A 20,171-nucleotide genomic window follows, 5' to 3' on the forward strand; every position below is an offset into this window, starting at 1 on the left:
ACACTTGCCTGATGGTCCCTGGACCCCTGGGCTAGGGCTCTTGCTTACATTTGCCAGTTTAGTGTGTGGTAAGAGCTTTCCAATTATTTGCTAATGAATTAGTGGAGGATTGAATGAACAAATGAATGAAGTTTCTCTCCGAAGCCCCACGTCTGAACTTGCTGATGGATTTTTTTTTTCTTTCTGCTCTGTTGTCTGGTGTCCACTTCAGTTATTTATTCACCCATTTATTGAGTCTTGAGTGTGCAGTAGGTAATATTACACAGAAAGGGTCATGTCTATTCCAGTCCTGCACCTTCCCATTCAGTTAATACAAAGGTGGAATTAACCTCACTGTAGTCAAACCATTTCTTTTGTTAAGTAGCAAATAGAGGTTTATACTGTGAAACTGGTCAAGTCTTGGATTTGGGAAAGAGGTTCTTGGCAGAGAATCCCAACACATGGCTAACAGTGAGAGTCTGCAGGTGACAAAGGAACCGGGCTCCATTCTGCTGATGGCTGGGAAAGGGGAGGAGAAGCTGCTGACCTTTGCTGAAGCACTAGGATGAGCTACTCATCCCATTTTATAGCTGGCAACCTATTTTCAGAATATCAAGGTGAGAGTCTAATCTCTATCAAAGTCTTCCTTTCTTACCAAATGCTATAGGAAGTCTTTTCATTTCTTTTAGTCTCAGTCTCATAGTTATCGTGCTGATTAATATGACCATGTATGGTAAAAGTAAAATGTGATAAGACGTTAATTTGATTATTATGAATATCATGCTGAAAGTACTTGGGGTTGATGTGTCATTATTTCTGCAATCTACTTTCAAATGGTGTGTGGTGGGGGAAGGATACAAACAGAAATAAAGCAATTGTGGCAAAATGTGGCAATTGGTAAATCTAGGTTAAGAGTGTACAGATATTCCTGGTATTGTTCCATTAGCATTTCTCAGGGTTTGACTTTTTTCAAAATAGAAACTATGTTGAGAAAAAACTAAATAAGAAAAAATAAAATGTGATGGCTGTGCCTCTCTTCAACTCCACTGTGAACACAAGCAAGGTCCTTACTGTCTCTAAGCCTCTTCGATGAGAGTAAAAAACTGGGGAAATTAAGCCTTGCCTTTTGTACTCCCTCAGTGTTTTGTGAACACCAGCCATGGTCAAAGATGTAAAGTATTTTGCAAACCATCCAGGATTGTCAGGGCATAAGGGGTTAATGGATGTGATCATTTGTGCCGCACCAAGCGATCTGTAGATCACCAGGTCAAACCTTTGGCTATCTAGACTCCAGCCAATCTGTGCAGCTACAGCCACCTTAACATTGCATATGCATGACTGGCCTCCTGGATTCTTCCCTACTCAGAGCACCAGCTGCAAGCACACAGTCTTGTTCCTGAGAACTGGCGGGCAGAGCAAACTCCGCTGCTTCTGTTCAGAAACCTCGGAACAGACCCTTGCCTGCTAACTTCCCAGCTCTCTGGCCAGCTTCTGATCGTTAGCAGTCTGTTGAACTCCCATGAAAACCTCAAAGGCATCCCAGCGCTATAGAGGCATCCGGAGAAATGCCAGTCAGTGCTACCTCTACCAGGAATCTCTGCTGCTCAGGTGAGCTGGCCCCATTCATCAGCTGGGCAGAGGAGTCAGGTGTGTGAGGAAGGAATGCATGGGTCACCAGAGCCAGGGAAAAAGTCCCTGTCCTGCTCAGTTGTCCTTCAGAATGAACTCAGAATCTCACTTCTTCGGGTTGTAGTACAACTAGGATGGCAACCTCAGCAATGGGCATGGAGGGAAATGGTTCTTTTGGCTGCTTCTTGACCAGGAGGTCAGAATCCGAAAGCTTGCATCCCAACCTGGCTTTATGGCTGGCCAAACCCACAGATATGTTTCCCTGTTTTCTCTATGTTCACTCAATCAGCAACATCAAGAGAGAGTGGATAATATGTCTATCACGATAAATAAAGTGTTTATTGGAAAAGCCTTCAGGCTAGTTAGAAGTGGACGAAAGTGCCATTCGAATTTGTTAAATATTTATAAAGGTCTAGTACAGCTGCCCTTTAATTTGACGAAGTTGAAAAAAAAATTCTCCTCTTAATGAGTAAAAACAACATGAATTAGAAAATGACAAAGGAAATCTTTTATGTCTAATAGTCATAGATGAATACTCTTAACTCCTCTCAAAAAGTTGCATTAGGATGAAGCATATTAAGTGTAACTGGGAGTAAATGTTGCTACATGTTGGAAAATTGTTCCTCTTGAGAATATCTATGTCCCTGAAATATCTCGCCCATGTAAATTTATTTAGCTAATCTTTCGCTGGTAGAAAGATTCTGGTTCTGCCTTGGTTATCTCCGGCTTAAAATGAATTGACCTGAAAGGGTGAAGAGGGGTTTCTGAGTGGCAGAAGTTTTGATTGTATTTATGTTACCTTTAGAATTGGGGAACAGGAGTCCTGCCTCTAAAATTAGCTGATTATTTCAATGAGCCTGAAAAAGAAATTATTTTGCCTACCCAATTGCTGCTACTCAGGAATCCAAGAGTACATAAGTACCCTCTTGTCTCATCTTGTGTTTTCTGATAATATCATGCACCCTGAGAAATCATTATCTTCTAATGACCCAGTGGAAGTAATTGAATCCAATAAATGTTTCAACAGGCTACTGACACTGCCAAATTATCTGTCTCTTTGGGTCCCTCCCTTTACACAAACACACACACTCACACACAATCATGCACAAACACATACACATTTCATACAGATGACCCTAGGGCAGTGAGATGCTGAACTTGTGTCCAGGGCAAGGTGATCTTTGCTGGAAACAATTCTTCTAATCAGATTTCCTCCTTAATGCCCTGATCATTCAGCAACTTGGATGACAGCTTTAGTGCTGATGAAACAGGGGACAGCAATGATCCGGAACAAATCTTCCAGAATATACAGTTCCAGAAAGATCTCATGGCAAACATTCGCTGCAGACCCTGGACTATGGGACAGAAGCTGAGGGCATTGAGGTAAGGGCCTCAATGGCCATTATTGATCATTACAAGTATGCTTTCCGATAAACCACCTTGCCCTGCCCACGGGAACGAGGATAAAGACTCATGTGAGAGAGGTGGCTCAGTCACTCTTGACCTGACTTAGCAAAGTCACAAAGGTATCTGAGAGGTCTAGCTGGTCCAGAAGCCAGTTCCTCTGTGTGTGTCTGTGTGTGTGTGCATGCATGTGTGTTTGTGTGTGACAGAGAGAGAGAAAGAGAGACAGAGAGACACAGAGAAAGAGAGAGTATAAAGTTGTGTGTCTGTGCTGGGTGTGTGTGTGTTGGTGGAGAGTCTTTTATCTTCTGCCTCCTTTCTAAACACTAGATTTTAATATTCTCTCCAAGCTCGTCTCTCTCGCTAGAGACAAAGCAGTAAGCCAATATGAAAAGAGATACTCATTTTAGCTGCTTGGCTATTACCACCCTCTGAGTAAAAAAATAATTGAAAAAAAAAACCCTTTATAGGAAGCCAGATTATTATGATACTTAGAGTCATATTAAACAGTCTGTCTATACAATAAAGTGCTAAAGATTTAAAAACAGATTCCCTAATTCGAATACTACCTTTACCAATTTCTATCTACGTGACACTAATTTTCTTAATGTCTCTGAATACCAGTTCTTTTCTTTTTTAAAGTTGAAGCGATGGTGAGGAACAGCCCTTAACTTCCTGCAGTCCATTTCCAAAAATGTCAACCACTAAGCTCTCCAGGTGTTGTTAAAAACTCAAAATCCCTGATTGCTCTCAGACCTACTGAATCAAACCATGGGAGAAGGTCCTTGTATTTTTAACATGCATTTAGGTTGATACTTTTGCACATTCAAGTTTGGGCTCCACTGATGGCACTTTGTTGAAGGAATACATGGGATGAACCCTGTGAGTGCTTAGCATTGTATCTGGTATATAACAGTCACTCACTAAGAGTGAGTAAGGAATAGTGATTCTGATGCTTGGGGTCACAGCAAAGGGAGTTAGCAGAGTAGCCTTCATGGCCTGTACCATTGAGCTACTGTGACCTGTGCTATGGAGCTTCCTGGCAAAGCAGACACTACACCTGATCATCAGACACCTGCTGTGTAGACAGAATCACTGCCCTATCTTCATCTTCATTGCTCTTTTCTAGATGCCAAGTAGACATCTCTTTACCTCCATATCAACCATGTATTAGGCTTACATTTCTTTCCCATCAAATCATTTCTTCCTTAGATTTGCATTCCAGGTGATGTTCTTCCAGTCTGACCAAACTGCTCTTCAGGTGACTGTGAAAGATAGCTAAAGTCATCCGTAGTTTTGATCCTCAGAAGGTTCCAATTAATTCTCCTTCATGGGCCTTTCATGTCTGTTATCAGCTGCTGTTGTTTCCATTTCTTTGAGTAAGAATGGCATTATTATTTTCAGACAAGAAAGTTGATACCCAGAGATGTTAAGAGACTAACCCAAGCTATACAGTTTCTGAGTGCTAGAATTAAGCTTTAAATCTAGAATTTCTGATTCTAAGTCCAGTGTTTTCTTGTATTGAAACATAGTAATTTCACCAAAGTAATCATTGGAGCAATTACTCTTTAAAAAGAAAAGATACAGGTTCTTGGCCGGGTGCGGTGGCTCACGCCTGTAATCCCAGAACTTTGGGAGGCTGAGGCAGGCGGATCACAAGGTCAGGAGATCGAGACCAGTCTGGCCAATATGGTGAAACCCTGTCTCCACTAAAAATACAAAAGTTAGTCGGGCATGGTGGTGGGCGCCTGTAGTCCCAGCTACTCAGGAGGCTGAGGCAGGAGAATTGCTTGAACCCGGGAGGCAGAGCTTGCAGTGAGCCGGCATTGTGCCACTGCACTCCAGTCTGGGTGACAGAGGGAGACTCTGTCTCAAAAAAAAAAAGACATAGGTTCTATTAGAATTTTGCTAAATCATTCCAAAATGATGGTGATCAGTTGTTATCTGAATAATAGGTGGTTAAGTCTCTTTAACTTTGAGGGCAGAGCAGAACAAATGGTAACTTTTCTGTCAAGACACTTCAGAAACCAAAGAATAAGCCAGGCCTTCTGCCATGTTGCTTGGCCCATGTGACACATCCAGAGCCCCAAGATGGCTGACACCAGCCATGTGTTCAGCCAGCGGCCAGGGTCTCAGAGTGCAGCTGGCCCTCTGAGCACCTCCGTTATCTCCTTGCCACACATATCTCCTCTCCACCACCTTGAGAAACTACTGGAGCAACACTTCCCTCACTGGACTTGCTGAGGCTTATCACAGTGCTTTTGTGGAAAGTGCAAAAAAGCACCGAACCCTGTCTGCTTGGGAATCAAGGGAGCGTAGCAGGATGCAGATGAAAGCAGAATGAGTTAACCTTGAGTCTGGAGCAAGAGCCATCTGTCTAAGAGGATACAGGACATGCTTGTTTCCCCTGTAGGGGAGCAAGTGGTCAGTTCCTGTGAAATCGGCATAGGTCTATGACTGGGCCTTGGTTTGGGCTGCCCCTCCCTGCTACCTCCACACCAGATCACCCCTCTGTCATAGCTCTTGTCACACCCACTCTCTCTCAGTCATTGACTTCAAAGATCTCTGTCATCCCTATTAGGTAGTGAACTCTTCCAGGGCAGAGACTCTGGTTTGTTGTTGTTGTTTGTTTTGAAACAGGATGTCACTATCACTCAGGCTGGAGTGCAGTGGCTGGATCACAGCTCACCACAGCCTCAAACTCCTGGGCTCAAGTGATCTTCCCAACATGGCCTTCCAAGTAGCTGGGACTGCAGACATGTGCCACCACACTCAGCTAATTTTTTTATATGTTTGTAGAGATGGGATCTCACTGTGTTGCCCAGGATGGTCTTGAACTTCTGGGCTCAAGTAATCCTCCCACCTCAGCCCCCCAAAGTGCTGAGATTACAGGTGTGAACCACTCCACCTGACTGAAACTCTGTTTTAGGCAACTCTGTATTTCACTATGCTTGACCCAAAATAGCTGTGCATAAAATGTTTAAATGTTTTCAGAAAAAATAAAAAATAAAGATATAAAATGAATTGTTACTTGACTTCGATAGGCTTTTACTTTTTAAATACTTGCAACAGACAGCTCTATTAAGATGACCCCAACATGGTAGTCATGGGACATCAACCTTGCTCCTGACCTACATTTTGGTTCTGGCCAGAATGAAGTCAATGCATTGGCTGGGCTATTAAGATGAAGATGTTGCAATGGTAGGAAGAGAGATCCAAAACCAAGAACTCTGGTTAGATAATGTTTTGGAGAGATCATCCTGTCTGTCGATAAAGGAACTGGCTTGTACCTTGTGTTTTCCAAGGAAGGACTCAGACCACTGGGTGTTATTGGGGGTTGCTGTGATGCACAGACCAGAGCACCCTCCCAAGTAAACCTGTCAAACTAGCAAAATGGCTAATTCAAAAGAACTAAGTTCTTCAACACTGAATATAATCAAGCAGAGAGCGTCCAACCATCAGATAATGAGCATCTCTACATGGGGTGGTAAATGATTAGGTTACCTTGACGGTGACATTCATCTCTCTAAGAGCCTTTGGCTTCAGTCTGTCCATGGCACTAACATTTATTGTCTAATCCTGTTGTTCATTTAAGGTGTGAATTTAACTGTCTATCCCAATGAATTTAGTCCATTTTCAGGACTGAACATTTAGGCAGAGATATCAGGTTAATTCAATACAGTGATCAATTAGTGTGTTAGAAGTTTGTTTGGGGTGAATCAGATTGTTCATGTCTATGTAGACATGACTTTTTTGCTCCCATTAATCAGACACCAACCTTTACTTAGGCAGATTCTCTGAAGCCAGGTCTCATTTGCACTTTTAAACAATTGACTGCAAGAGGAAAGTTGCTAAGTGGAGAAGTCGAGATGCACGTGTCTGCCACCAGGATTTCCAAAGCTCAGAATCCCCAGTCAAGCACCAGAATCAGTGAAGGCCTTTAAGAAATTCAGTTGTAGCTAATTTTGGTATAATTTCATCATTTTCGATTATGCATCCATTTAAATATTAAAGAAAAAAAATTTAAGGCATTTTCTGATTACCAAAAATTAGACCATGAAGTATTTGTGTAACTCCCTTCTCTCACGGCATCTTGTGCTGTATCATTTTTCAGGACAAGATGGCAACCTATTCCTGTTGCATTTTTACACATTTTGCAGAAATTGTAAGTATGATAAAATTGTGTTAACCATCATGTTGTTCTTCTCTTAGACGAGCGAAGGACATTGTACTGAAGTTTGAAGGGAGGCTGACCAGGACCCGAGGCTACCAAGCAGCAGGTGCAGAGGTAAAGAACACACATGTAGCCAGGCGCAGTGGCTCACACCTGTAATCCCAGCACTTTGGGAGGCCACGGGAGGTGGATCACGAGGTCAGGAGATTGAGACCATCCTGGCTAACACGGTGAAACCCCATCTCTACTAAAATCACAAAAATTAGCTGGGTGTGGTGGCAGGCTGAGGCAGAAGAATGGCGTGAACCCGGGAGGCGGAGCTTGCAGTGAGCCTAGATCATGCCACTGCACTCTAGCCTGGGCAACAGAGTGAGACTCCGTCTCCAAAAAAAAAAAAAGAAAAAAGCACACACACAGACACAGACACACGTGAACACTGTGGTCTCCAGAGCCAGGAGGTTGTGTTTGCCATCGCACTTGCCATCATACACAGGTTGCAAGTGCCAGTCTATAACACAGCTGTAGATCAGGATAATAGAATTGAAAAGTATGAATTTCCCAAGACTTGAATTTTAGTCCTAGATGCCTTCCCTTCCCAATTGTGTGAAACTGGGTAAGCCTAATTCATCAAGAGAAAGGATGGCAAAAGTGATCTAGCACCTTTCCTGAGTTAATCCCACCCATATTCGTAGGTTTGATTCACTATGTCCCTGTATACAGCTGTATTTCTTACAATGAGAAAGTTGCAGGTATATGCCAATGCTCATTTTATAATACAATGTTAAGGTTTTGTTTGTTATTTTTCCCATTCAGTTACTTAAAGGAAAAGTATACATTAAAATTATCTGTTTATAAAGTCATTTCATGAATGTATAGAAAACAAAGAAAAATAACTTCTCCTTCTATACCTCTACTACCCAATATAATATCATTTTAGAAATTTCACATCAGTCATTGCATAAATATATTATTTTCATACCACAGTAATTGTAGTGTATATACATTTTGCTTCTTTTTTAACATAACACCATTATATAATTTTTTCCATGTGGCTATATAGTTTTTATATTTAATGGTTTTCGATGACTGTGTGGTATTCCATCAGATAAATGTATATTAATTTAATTAGTCATTTGACTGCTGGTGGATATTTAAAATGCTTCTAATTTTTCATTATTATTAATAGCCCTATGAAGAACATCTTTGCACATATAGATTTCTCTGTCTTTTTGAATTTTTTTCTTAGGGTGAATGCCAGAATTGCAATCACTATAGAAAAGATTGTGGTCCAGTTTTTGGCTTTTGATAAATATTTAAAGATTATTTTCTAAAAGCCTTGATGATTTATATTGCCATTATTAGTCTCATAATACCCGCACCAATGTTGATTATTATATTTTTTGTTTGTTATCTTAAGAGGCAATAACTTATACTCTTTTAGATTCTCTGAAACAAAATATTCTTAATATAGCTTAAGTAAAAGCTGGTCATAAATTTTACATGTTTGAAAATTATAAAATATCAAAGAATCCTTAAGGACACATCTTGTCATTCTTTCTTCTTACTGTTCACAAAATCTTCTTTAAAATTCTCATCTGTTTTATGACCAAATCACCCATGACTCCTTATTCCTGCCATACTATGATGGAGTTTATGAAATAAATTATCTTTTTGTAGACATATGAACTACCAAGCTCTTTTGTTTTCTCTAAATAAGCTGAAATGCTACAGGAAATAAAGTATTTCACATGAATTCAAATGACCTATTACATATAACAATGAAAGGCTATTGGGACTTTTAGCAATAGTAAACTCAGTATGAATTAAAGGTATAACTTGATAATGGGCTGAATTATTAGAAGCAGAGTTTTTACATTGAGTAAGGTAATCCAAACTTTTATCTTGCTCCTCTCTCCTCCATCCTCTTCTGTAAAACGCTCAGCTCATGCTAACCCACAGCTTGTACTGGCTGTTCTCCCCTTTTATAAAGCTACTCTTCCCATTTACTTTTCATTTTCCTTTTCATTCAAGTCTCAGCTCAGGTATGACCTCCTCAGCTAGACCTTGCCTGATTGTTTAAAGGGCCTTCTCCCCCAGTCCTAATAGACCGTGTCCCACTGTGGCATGGATTTGCTTGTGGCTGCCTTGTCTCTACCTGAATGCAAACTCCATACCAGCTGACATCTTGCATGTCATGCTCACTATCTGCATTCACAGGAAAACACAACCTAGGTGCTTAATATATACTATGAATAAATATACTTTTCATGAACTGTCATACATATTGTTAGATCTGCATGATACACACATGTATAATGATACATGTATAAATATATAGGTATGTATGATACATGCATGTACCACATATCTAACAACATGTATGACAGTTCATGTTGACATGTTGATAAGTCAACACAATCTAGGTGCTTAACACATACTATGAATAAATATACTTTTCATGAACTATCACATATGTTGTTACATATCTTCTGGGTGGACATGTAAGTCTTTCCAAAGACAGAACTTTTTCTTAGTTAGCAAAGCTCAATAACCCAAACCCACAATTAGGATCTTTCTTCCAAGTTTAGTTTTCTTTGTTCTGATTTTGCTTTGTTCTTAAATTTTGAATTATTCCTGTTTCAAGGCTTTTGCCATGGAGATTTGGTATAAATCATCAGAGAAGCATGAAACTTTTTCCCCCATGCCTTACTGAACACGTTATCAACAAATCACCTTTTTCAATCACATTTTCCTTTAAGAAGTTCCTTTGGGCCAACTTGCATAGACTCTCATTCCCAGAGTGAGCATCTTGGACCGTTCAATCAGTGCTCTCTAACCTGAGTTCAAGGACCCTGGCTCCTCAAGCACTACTGGTGGGGTGGTGGGGGAGATTTTTTACCCCCACCTACAAAAGCTGCCCTACCTTAGCCTGTTGCATGTATGAAAATTCTCATACAACTTTAAATTTAAAGAGCATTCTGAATGCCACTAATTGAATCTGACTTCTTATACAGATGGAGAAACAGAACCCAAGGAAAGAAAATAACTTCCCCAGGGATACATAGTGAGATAGATGTGAAACTACAGCTAGAACTCAGGTTGCTGGCTTTCCGCCCCGTGCTTCTTAGTCTTCAGGGATTTAAAACGGGCCAGAGACTCAAATACTTTCCAACACCAAACCCTTGCCAAAGGATGATGGAGCACCCCTTCCTCTGGATACTGGGGTAATAAATGATCAGAAAGCCTCCATCTCCCTCTCTAGGCTCTAGGAGACAAGCCAGGTGAACAAAATTAAGGTAATGTGAGGTAGGTTATGATAAACATTATGAGAGAGACCAAAAATTATTGCTAGGGGAGTTTACAAATCAGAGAATTTCTTTTCTGGCTACAGAGATTCTGTGTTCATGGGAGTGACTGTATTTGAGTTGGCTCTCAAATCATGAACAGAAGATGAACAACTTCTGATAAACTTCTGATAAAATTCAGATTTTCATTTACAAGCAGCCATTCTGGCCTCAGCAGACACGTCCAGAATGACATTATCATACGTGTCTGTACCGGGACCATGTGCAGTCTTATAGCTCAGAATGTCATAATTACATTTGTAGTCCCTCTTTCTGCAATGATATCATTTACTTCCAGCACATACCCAGATTGTGTGTGTGTTAAAATGCACAACCTGCCAACTTTGTTGGAAGCAGAACTAGTGTCAGGGCATGTCTTGTTTTATTCCCCTTTAAGAAATGTGTTTTAAACTTTCGGCAATTGCATCTTAAAAACATAAGACACTTTTTTTTTTTTTTTTCTTTTGAGACAGTCTCACTCTGTCACCCAGGCTGCAGTGCAGTGGCACGATCTCGGCTCACTGCAACCTCCACCTCCACCTCCTGGGTTCAAGCGATTCTTCTGCCTCAGTCTCCTGAGTAGCTAGGTCTACAGGCGCATGATACCACGCCTGACTAGTTTTTGTATTTTTAGTAGAGACTGGGTTTCACCATATTGGCCAGGCTGGTCTCGAACTCCTGACATCGTGATCTGCCCACCTCGGCCTCCCAAAGTGTTGGGATTACAGGCGTGAGCTACCACACCCAGCCAAAACTACAAGACAAATTTTTAGACCTTATCCCCGACAGCTCTATCCAGGAAAGAGGCTGTAGCAGGAGGCGAGTCACACATTAGAGTGGGGCTCATTTTCAGGGTAGGCTCTAGACTCTTGGTCCTTAAACAGGGATGTGCTTATAATCACCTGGGGAGTTCGTTAGGCATCCGGATTCCTGGGGCACATTCTCAGAAACCCCTTAGGTTTATGGCAAGATCAAGTGGATTTATTCATATATCATTCCTCGAGTAATTTCTACTGTGTGTTGTGATTTTAAGATGTAATTCTCAAAAGTTAAACTTTTTCTTTTCTCAAAGAGCAAGAGATACCCCGCATCAGGAATGGGATGGCTAATGCAAACTGCAACCCTATAGAATATGCACCTCAATACAGATACCACGGACTAGGTGGTGTCTATATTAAGGTGCATATTCTATGGGGCCGCAGCTTGCATTATTTATCCAAAGCCGGTGTCCATTAACCTGGGAGCTACTTTGGTCCTAGTGCAGCTTAAAGGCCTATGAAGCCATAATCCATAATTAAAGGGATTACCAGAGGGAGTATCTGGTATACTACATTTAGGTGCCTAGTACTGCACAGTCATTGCCATCTTCATGAATATGACATCTAATCCTGACCCCTCTTGTCTAGCTCTGGCGGAAATTTGCTCGTCTCGCCTGTAACTTTGTGGTCATCTTCATTCCCTGGGAAATGAGGATAAAGAAAATCGAGAGTAAGTATTTACACTTGGAGAGTGGAGCAGGAATGCAATGCTAGTGGCCAATCACAGCCTAAGGAGAGTCTGCTGTGTTCTGGTCCTTATGCTGTGCAGCTGAGGGCACTCTTATAGCAGGGTCACCGGGCTCCACATGGGACAACAGACCCAGAAGACAAGATACCTGTCCCCACGACCTGCCAGGATGGGAACAGTCTCGACGCAGGCCTTTCCATATTCCGCTGTGGCTCTGCTGTTCTCTCCCAGTTCATTCCTTCAGTCAGATAAAATGCAAACCTCGAAAGGATCAAGTGAAAACCTATAAGGATGAATAAGAGGGTAGCTCAGGGAACTGCGAAACACAAATACAAAAATCTGCATTTTCATAGAGATAATTGTGCCCATTTAGAAAACATGCACCAATAAATAAATAAATCATGTCCACGATCACACTGACACACACAGTATCTGGAATAGACTTAACAATAAGTCCAAAATAAAGGAAACTGTAAAATTATACCACAGGATATAAAAGTCTTGTTAAAATGCATACAAAGATTTAATATTTGGAAAATGTTAATTTTCCCAAAATTAATTTACAAGTTTGATGCAATCAAATAAAAATCTCAATGTATTGTTTCTAAGTATTTAACAAAATGATCATAAAACTTATAGGTTAATTTAAAAATTATAAAGAAGAATGCAAATGAAGTTGTAAGATCAAGATATTAAAATATATCATAAAGCTACAACAGCTGAAGCAGTATAGCACAGTGTGGGAATTGACTGGCAAATCAAAGGAGTAAGCAAAAAATTCGGGAACAGATAGGAATACACTTAGCTTTTAGAATTTTAGCATGCAATAATTATTGAAGTCAGTCTGAATTACTGCATAAATATCACTGGAACAATTGATTCAATTGTTTTAAAGAGTAAGTTTAATTGCTTCACTTAAAATTCCGTTACATATTTGAATAGACAATAGATGTTATGATTGCAGAATGGAGACATATATAATCATAAAAGTGAAGGAGGAAAAAGTACTGTTATATTTAATTACCAAAAAAATAAAATTTACATACATAAAAAATAAAGCTAAAAGTTAGATGACAAATTGGGAAAAACATGTTGAATATTTAAATGGATCAAACAATTTGATATGCTGGCAGAAATGTAAATTAGGACAGTATTTCTTTTTTAAAAAGTTTTAATATGTACCAAAAGTCTTCAAAATGTTACATACTTTGGTAATATGCTTCCGTTTCCTAAAAACAAAACAATAAAAAAAACAAAACAGAGAAAACCATAATAAACTAAACAAACAAGACTGCAGCCGCTGCCATTAGTGCTGTACCCAGGTTGCCTTTCCTTGGCTGGTCTACCCTTTCCTCTGCTGCTGAGTATGGACTGCTTGTCACTCAGCTGCTCCCCTTCAGGGAATTGCCCCAGGACTACCTCCTATCACCCCAATCTCACACTCACCAGCCGGAGTCTAGAGGCAGTGACCATTAACAGAGTGGGATTCAAGTCTGATCCCTTGCTCCCAGTGAGACCAACTCAGTGGTGCAATTCATGCTGTAGAGCTCCTGATGGGATAGACTCAGCTAGGCTGCAGCTAAGATGGTGCCCTTCCCTGGCTCTTTCCCCTGACCTTACTTGACTCCTTCACATCTTCTCTATGGAGAGTGCTTCCTCAACAAATCACCTGTAGCCAAATCCCTTTCTCAAGCTCTGCTTCTAGGAAACCTTATCTTAGACAGAAAGTATTTATTATAGAACTATTCACCCTGGTGAATAGTTGGAAATGTCCTAAATGTCAAGTCGTGGGGAATAGTTTAAATCAGTTATGGAAAATTCACTTAATGGAACAATAAAATTTATTTTATAGAATAGTATTTTTGGCAAGAGAAAATGCTTGTAATATATTGATAAGTGAAGATGTATGCTGAGGAGAAATGCCAATCTTATACAAAAACACTATTTGCATAGGATAATTGTGGAGGGTTACACTAAAAGTTTAATAGAAAGTAATTCTAATAGTGATTTTAATTTAGTGATCACAGAATAGGTAATTTTTCTTGTCCTTGTGATGTTTTGTGTTTTGCTACTCATTATGACAAACATAAACTAGATTTGAAATAAAAATTTAAGAGTTTTTTTTTAATGACATGAAACTACCTACTCCAGAATGTTGTGGAATTGTTGCCTACGTCCTCATCTAAGTTATTCTATGCTGCTGGATTTTCTCAATAGATATAAATTTGTTTTTACTATGCTTTTTATTTTAGAATAAATTTAGATGTATAGAAAAGTTGGAAAGAGAGTTCCTTTGTACTCTTCACCCACTGTCCACTATTGTGAGCATCTAGTAAATTGTGTTTTATCTTGAAATTAAGGCAAAAAGACCCTTAGTAAAATCCTTGAAATTCTCAAAATGATGCAAAATAGATAAGAAATATGCCAAATTCTTAAAAGATGCCGATACTTGTTAACATACATGAAATATTAGAAATTTGATAAGACCATTTTAGATGAATATGTCATTAGGGAAGTGACTATCGAATAGCATTTTAGGCAAACTAGAGATTTTTCCTGCCTGTAAAACTGATAGATATTCAGGGGCATCTTGATCTGTCTAAGCTAACACTCAGGAAGAAACACCCAGATTGGTACAATAATGGCATTCTTACTCTATCTCCTGTGGATGTAAGAAAAGTTATGGTGTTCTTTTTGTAGGATTTCTTGCCCTATGAGGATTTTACTTAAACTGTTCTCATAATCTTGTCTGTCTTTAGGTCATTTTGGATCTGGCGTTGCCTCCTATTTCATATTCTTGAGATGGTTATTTGGAATTAATATTGTGCTCACCATTATGACAGGTGCTTTTATTGTCATTCCAGAGGTAAGATGTTTCAGGAGAGAAAAAAGTACCACTCGTTAAAAAGAGGAGACATTACAGCAGTCGCATAAAATGGCTCCTCTGGTTGTCATTGTGGGGAGGAACATATATGTGTTTGGGTAAAGCAGGGCTTGGCAAACTTTTTCTGTAAAGGGCCACAGAATAAATACTTTAGGCTTCGTGGGCTATTTGGTGTCCGTCACAATGACTCAAATCTGCCGTGTAGCACAAAAGCACCCGCAGACAGTATATCAACCAGTGGATGTGGCTGTGTTTCAATACAATTTGATTTATGAATACTGAAATTTGAATTTTATATAAATTCTTTTGATTTTTTTCCCCAACCACTTAAAAATGCAAAACTATTCTTAGCTCTTGGGCCATACAAAAAGGCCATGGGCTGGACTTGGCCAACCAGCCAGTTTGCCAGTCCAAAGTTGAAATAATATCCAGACCATGTACATTATTCAGGTTATGGGTACACTAAACCCCAGATGATATAGCACGATATATCCATGTAACAAAACCACACTTGTGCCTCTTACATTTATATAAATTAAAGAAATAAAATCCATTTTCAACTAAATGTTATCCTCAAAAAGTAAATGGGCCATTTCCCAACAGGGGCCTTAATAATCCACCTGTAGAAACCATGTCTAGCTGAGAGAGAGCACACCCAGGTGAGCTCTAGTCAGGCAACAAGAAAATCTGGCCACCCAAGATTAATTTTTCATTAATGAAAATCAAGCAGAAATCCACCCCCTGGAGATCTCTTATGTGTGGCATTTTCACAAGCACATGGAGATCAATCTCTCATTTTCTCCTGGTCCCCTCCCACCCAGAGGACCACATGACATGCCTTCCTCTCTCACCAGCTGATTGCAGGCCAGCCCTTTGGAAGCACAGCCAGAAAGACCATCCCCAAGGAGCAAGTTTCATCTGCCCAAGACCTGGATACTGTCTGGTCTCTGGGGGTGAGGTTGATGCTTGGCCACACTCTTGTCTTGAGGGAAGGGGTGGATGGGCCACAGTTCTGAGACCTGGGAATGGGAACCAGAAATGACACTGAGTGTTTTCTTTGCAGGGCTACCTCCAGTACTCAGTCCTCTTCTACGGATACTATGGCAGGGAGAGGAAGATCGGGAGAGCTGGCTACCGGCTCCCCTTGGCGTATTTCCTAGTGGGGATGGCAGTGTTTGCTTACAGCTTCATCATTCTTTTAAAAAAGTATGACTGCTCGATTTCTCAAAATACATATCAAGCATTATGATATGTGTAATGTCATCTAATCTTGTCAATAACCCTGTAAAGTTAAAACATAGCTGTATCCATTTTACAGATGAGAAGACCAAAGCTAAAAGAGACATGTTCATTTTAACAAGTACTTATTAAACACTTACTGCTTTGTACTAGGTCCTATATTAGGCCTGGAAATACAAGAAGCATATAGATTTTCCAGTTTGTGTAATTTTAGACAATGCAGTAGCTGCACTAATAGGGACATAAGCAATATGATCTAGGTGGCCAGAGGTTGCAGAAAGCAAAACGTCCTTCTTTGGTTGTATGTTTGTTTGCCTGTGATCTAGCTACAAATTTTGCCAAGGCCAGGCTTGTGTGTGCTGTGATGCAGTTGGCACCTCTAGGTCATCACTGGAGGAGGCTAAATGCAAAAGAAACAATCTGGTGGGGTTAGGAGCCCTGTACCACCCTCACTGTGAGACCTGCAGGAGCTCACCTTCCTTCCCTGGGCCTCATCTGTGAAATGGGCACGTTGGCTCAGAACATCACCAGGTTCCCTTCTGGCTTACCATTCCAAGCTTCCGTGTGGGAGCTAGAGAAATGCAGACTGACAGGGAGGCTCCAAACCCCGTGAAAAGCTGGCCCCACCCACGCTGGCTCACCTGCTGCTTCTGCTTGATTTTGTAACCACCCTTCATCACCCTACCCACTTGTGGCATGTTAGCAAAATGCAGATAGAAGCTGTTTGGGGTAAAAAAGACAATAAACAAATAAACAATGCTTGAGGATGTGCATAATGACCTGGGAGCCTTCAGTTCCCCTGAAGCTTTCCAGGTTAGCTCCTGGTGGCTTCCAGGACCCACTTCAAAGACTCGGCCCTTTACTAGACATACAATGTAAGAGACAGATTAGAGCAAACTTGGAAGCAAGAAATATGGATGGAAAGGAGAGCTTATTGCAGGAGAAAGGCTCTGAAAAGTAGGGAGAGTTTCACCTAAGGAGGGTTCATGACTCCTGCCTTCAAATATCTAAAGAAATGTGTGAAAGAGGGACCCAGCATGTTATGTGGAGTCCCATGGGGTAGAGTTCCCATGGGAAGGAGCTCCAAGAAGACTGATTCAAAGGAAATATTTTTATTTCACAATCACAGCTGCACAGAGATGAGAAAAGCTGGCTCCTGGGGCACACACACCTGCAGTGACCTGCTGGGTACCACAGTGGTGGGACTCCTTGTCAAATGAACTCATACAATAATGGGCCATCACAGTTTTCACGCTGTTCCAAACTGTTGATGAGGTCACAAGCACAGGCTGAAATCCAGTCGGTGCTGTGCTGTCCAAGCCGTGACCTGAGGAGCTGCGTCCACCCAAAGGGGAGCAGCCTATTCTAATTCACACAAAGGCTCCGTGGGTGCCAGCTCCAGTCCCCTATTCCTGAGACTCCTATGACCTGTTTGTGCTCCTCTTTGGCAGGTTGGCTAAGAACTCCCGCATGAGCCTTGCCAGTGCTTCCAACGAAAACTACACCTTCTGCTGGCGGGTGTTCTGTGCCTGGGATTACCTCATTGGAAACCCAGAGGCTGCAGAGAGCAAAACAGCTGCCATCGTGAACAGCATCAGGGTGAGTGAGTGGGCCTGTGCAGCCTGCAGGGGTGGGCAGCCCGGGGTCAGAGCCAGCCGCTAGTCCTCAGCTGGAAGCCAGAACCATCCTTTTCCCATTGATGTTCATTGTCCAGGGCAGTTGTTTCCAAAGTGAAGTGAACATGCTCCAGGAAATGTACCAAATGACTCAATGAAGGGAGGGAGAAACATTTTGAAACTTCTTTCTTTTAAATTTTCCATTTTATCCTTTTAAAATTTCAGTTTGTATATTTTAGATAATTTACATAATGGATTATTACCATGTTGCATGTATATAAACTGAAAATGAATGAATACATATATGTGAGGGATATAGGCTTTTACTTCTAACTTAGAAAATAATGCAATCAAAAATATTCAGAGACTTAGCTCTATTGAACTATACAGACAGCTAAATGGTGCACTATTTTGAGAAAAAATATTACTTAATTTAAATTATTACAGCCATACTATCTCCCAATCCCTCTTCCCAACCGCCAATATCTTTTTTCAATTGATTATTAGATCATTGATATCTAATTCATTTACATCAATTGAATCCTTCAGAATAAAGTCCTAGACAATGAAGGTATGAGCTAAATTACTGGGTAAATTATTTCTAATGATTTATAATTAATGATGATGCTAAGCTTTTATTGCTGTATGTATTTTTCTTAAAGGAAGCTATACTGGAAGAACAGGAGAAAAGAAAAGCAAAACCTGTAGGTATTATCACTCCCCATGTTGAATTCCTTGATAAGTTTTGTTTTAGTTTGGTACAAAACTACCAGATCATCTATATCTTATTTTGATAATTGTCAGGCAGCTCTTCTTTCTTCCTTTCTCATAATGTGATCTGAGGGAACTGAATGATTTTTTCCTTAGCAATATTTAGAATGACTTCCTCCTTCCATAGATCCTGTAATAAGGGTGAGAGGGTCTGAAATTGACCAGTTTCGTATTTCTTACTCTTTTACTTAGATAATAAAAGAGGTACTTTGAGCACCAACTTATGCTGTTAAGACTAGCTTTATTTAGAAACAAGTCATAAGACACAAATATTATCCAGTTGATGTTCACAAGCCTTTCAAGATGATTTCCTAGGTTCAAGATTCTTCTCGAGATCTTGAGAGCTATGCTGGTGAGGGTGAAGCCCTTCAACCAGAGAACTAATGAAAGGGAAAGCCATTCCCAGGGAAGGGCAATGGCCCTGACCTCATGGAGACAGGTAGATCTGTTTATCCCACATCCTTACTGGTTATTTAGCCCTCATGATTACTTCCTACAGTGCAGAAAGCCCTTTCAGAGGACTTGTAGAAAAGGACATGGGGAATTAAGGAAACACACCCAGCCTCTGGAATAATGAGGGAGCTTAGGGAGTGGGGGAGGAGTCGGAAAGGGCTGTCCACAGGGAGTCAGAAGACATGAATTCTAGTCCTCTCTTTGTCATTAATGTCGATGACCTGGGAAATACTTCTGAACTTCATGAACTGGAAGTTCCTCACCTATAAAATAAAAGTATGGGATTCTGCCATCTGATTCTTTCTCTGTAGTTCTCCTCCACCAGAGTTGGTAATAATAATAACGTACTGTGCCGTGTTGTCATTTTTACCAAGCAAAATGACATTTATCATCTCATTTGGGAATGTTTCCTCACTGTGCAAATCAAGGGCCAAAACACGTGTAGAGGGAGGTGTTGTGACCTGCCCAAGGTCCCCAATGGGTAGAAATTTCGTGGAGAAGATGGTATACCTTGGGTGCCCCTTCAAATCCTCTTGGCCATACCTTTCTCCAGTCCTTGCTACTGGGCAGGACTGTGCAGGCTACCACCAGCTGCACGCATGTACCCCTTGCTGGTACCCACTGTTTGGTGCCCCAGGGATCTTCTGAGGCTGCTGTGTAGGGCATCCACAAGGTCCCAGTCAACACACATGCACATGCAACCAAGAGGCTGGGTGCAATGCTGGGAGTGAATGCTCATGGAGCTACCCTGGACCACTGGGAATAGAATAAATGCTTTCCTATTTCGCACTGGGCAGACAGTTCTGTCAGGCGTTTCATAAGTCCCTCAAAAGGCCCTGCATTTGCCTCTAGCTGCTGCCAGCCCCACTGCATATCCTTGTACTGATGGTCCCTCTCTCCTGCTCCCCTCCAGGACCTGCACTCCTGGTTTCTGGGATCACTTTCCACATAAACTACCTACAAAAAGGCCTGGGATTCCAGGCGTTAGCCAGGCTCAGACAAGCTCCAAAGTTGGCAGAAGAAGGTACCTTCAAAATAGGCCAATCGAAGTCAGACAGGGAGTTGTCCTCCAGTGTGAGAAAAAAAAATGGATGTGTTTCAGTTAAAACCAGAAACATGTATGTAAGTACTAGAATCATTACTGATTCACACATCTGCCCTCACCATCAGAG

General features: G+C 40.9%; 1 protein-coding gene across 1 annotated transcript in view; it reads left to right on the forward strand.

The window, feature by feature from the left end:
* Positions 1–1,498: 1,498 nt before the first annotated feature.
* Positions 1,499–20,171, forward strand: part of TMC3 (transmembrane channel like 3) — a 40,936-nt gene continuing 22,263 nt past the window's right edge. The window contains exons 1-10 of the mRNA XM_017886815.1: positions 1,499–1,587; positions 2,845–2,991; positions 7,225–7,300; positions 11,937–12,018; positions 14,796–14,902; positions 15,775–15,873; positions 15,984–16,126; positions 17,611–17,758; positions 18,438–18,479; positions 20,062–20,063. Coding sequence (XP_017742304.1) covers positions 1,499–1,587; positions 2,845–2,991; positions 7,225–7,300; positions 11,937–12,018; positions 14,796–14,902; positions 15,775–15,873; positions 15,984–16,126; positions 17,611–17,758; positions 18,438–18,479; positions 20,062–20,063 — 935 coding nt within the window. The remainder of the gene's footprint in view (positions 1,588–2,844; positions 2,992–7,224; positions 7,301–11,936; positions 12,019–14,795; positions 14,903–15,774; positions 15,874–15,983; positions 16,127–17,610; positions 17,759–18,437; positions 18,480–20,061; positions 20,064–20,171) is intronic.

This window comes from Rhinopithecus bieti, unplaced genomic scaffold (genome assembly GCF_001698545.2).
Source record: "Rhinopithecus bieti isolate Rb0 unplaced genomic scaffold, ASM169854v2 scaffold_15087, whole genome shotgun sequence".
Taxonomy (NCBI): domain Eukaryota; kingdom Metazoa; phylum Chordata; class Mammalia; order Primates; family Cercopithecidae; genus Rhinopithecus; species Rhinopithecus bieti.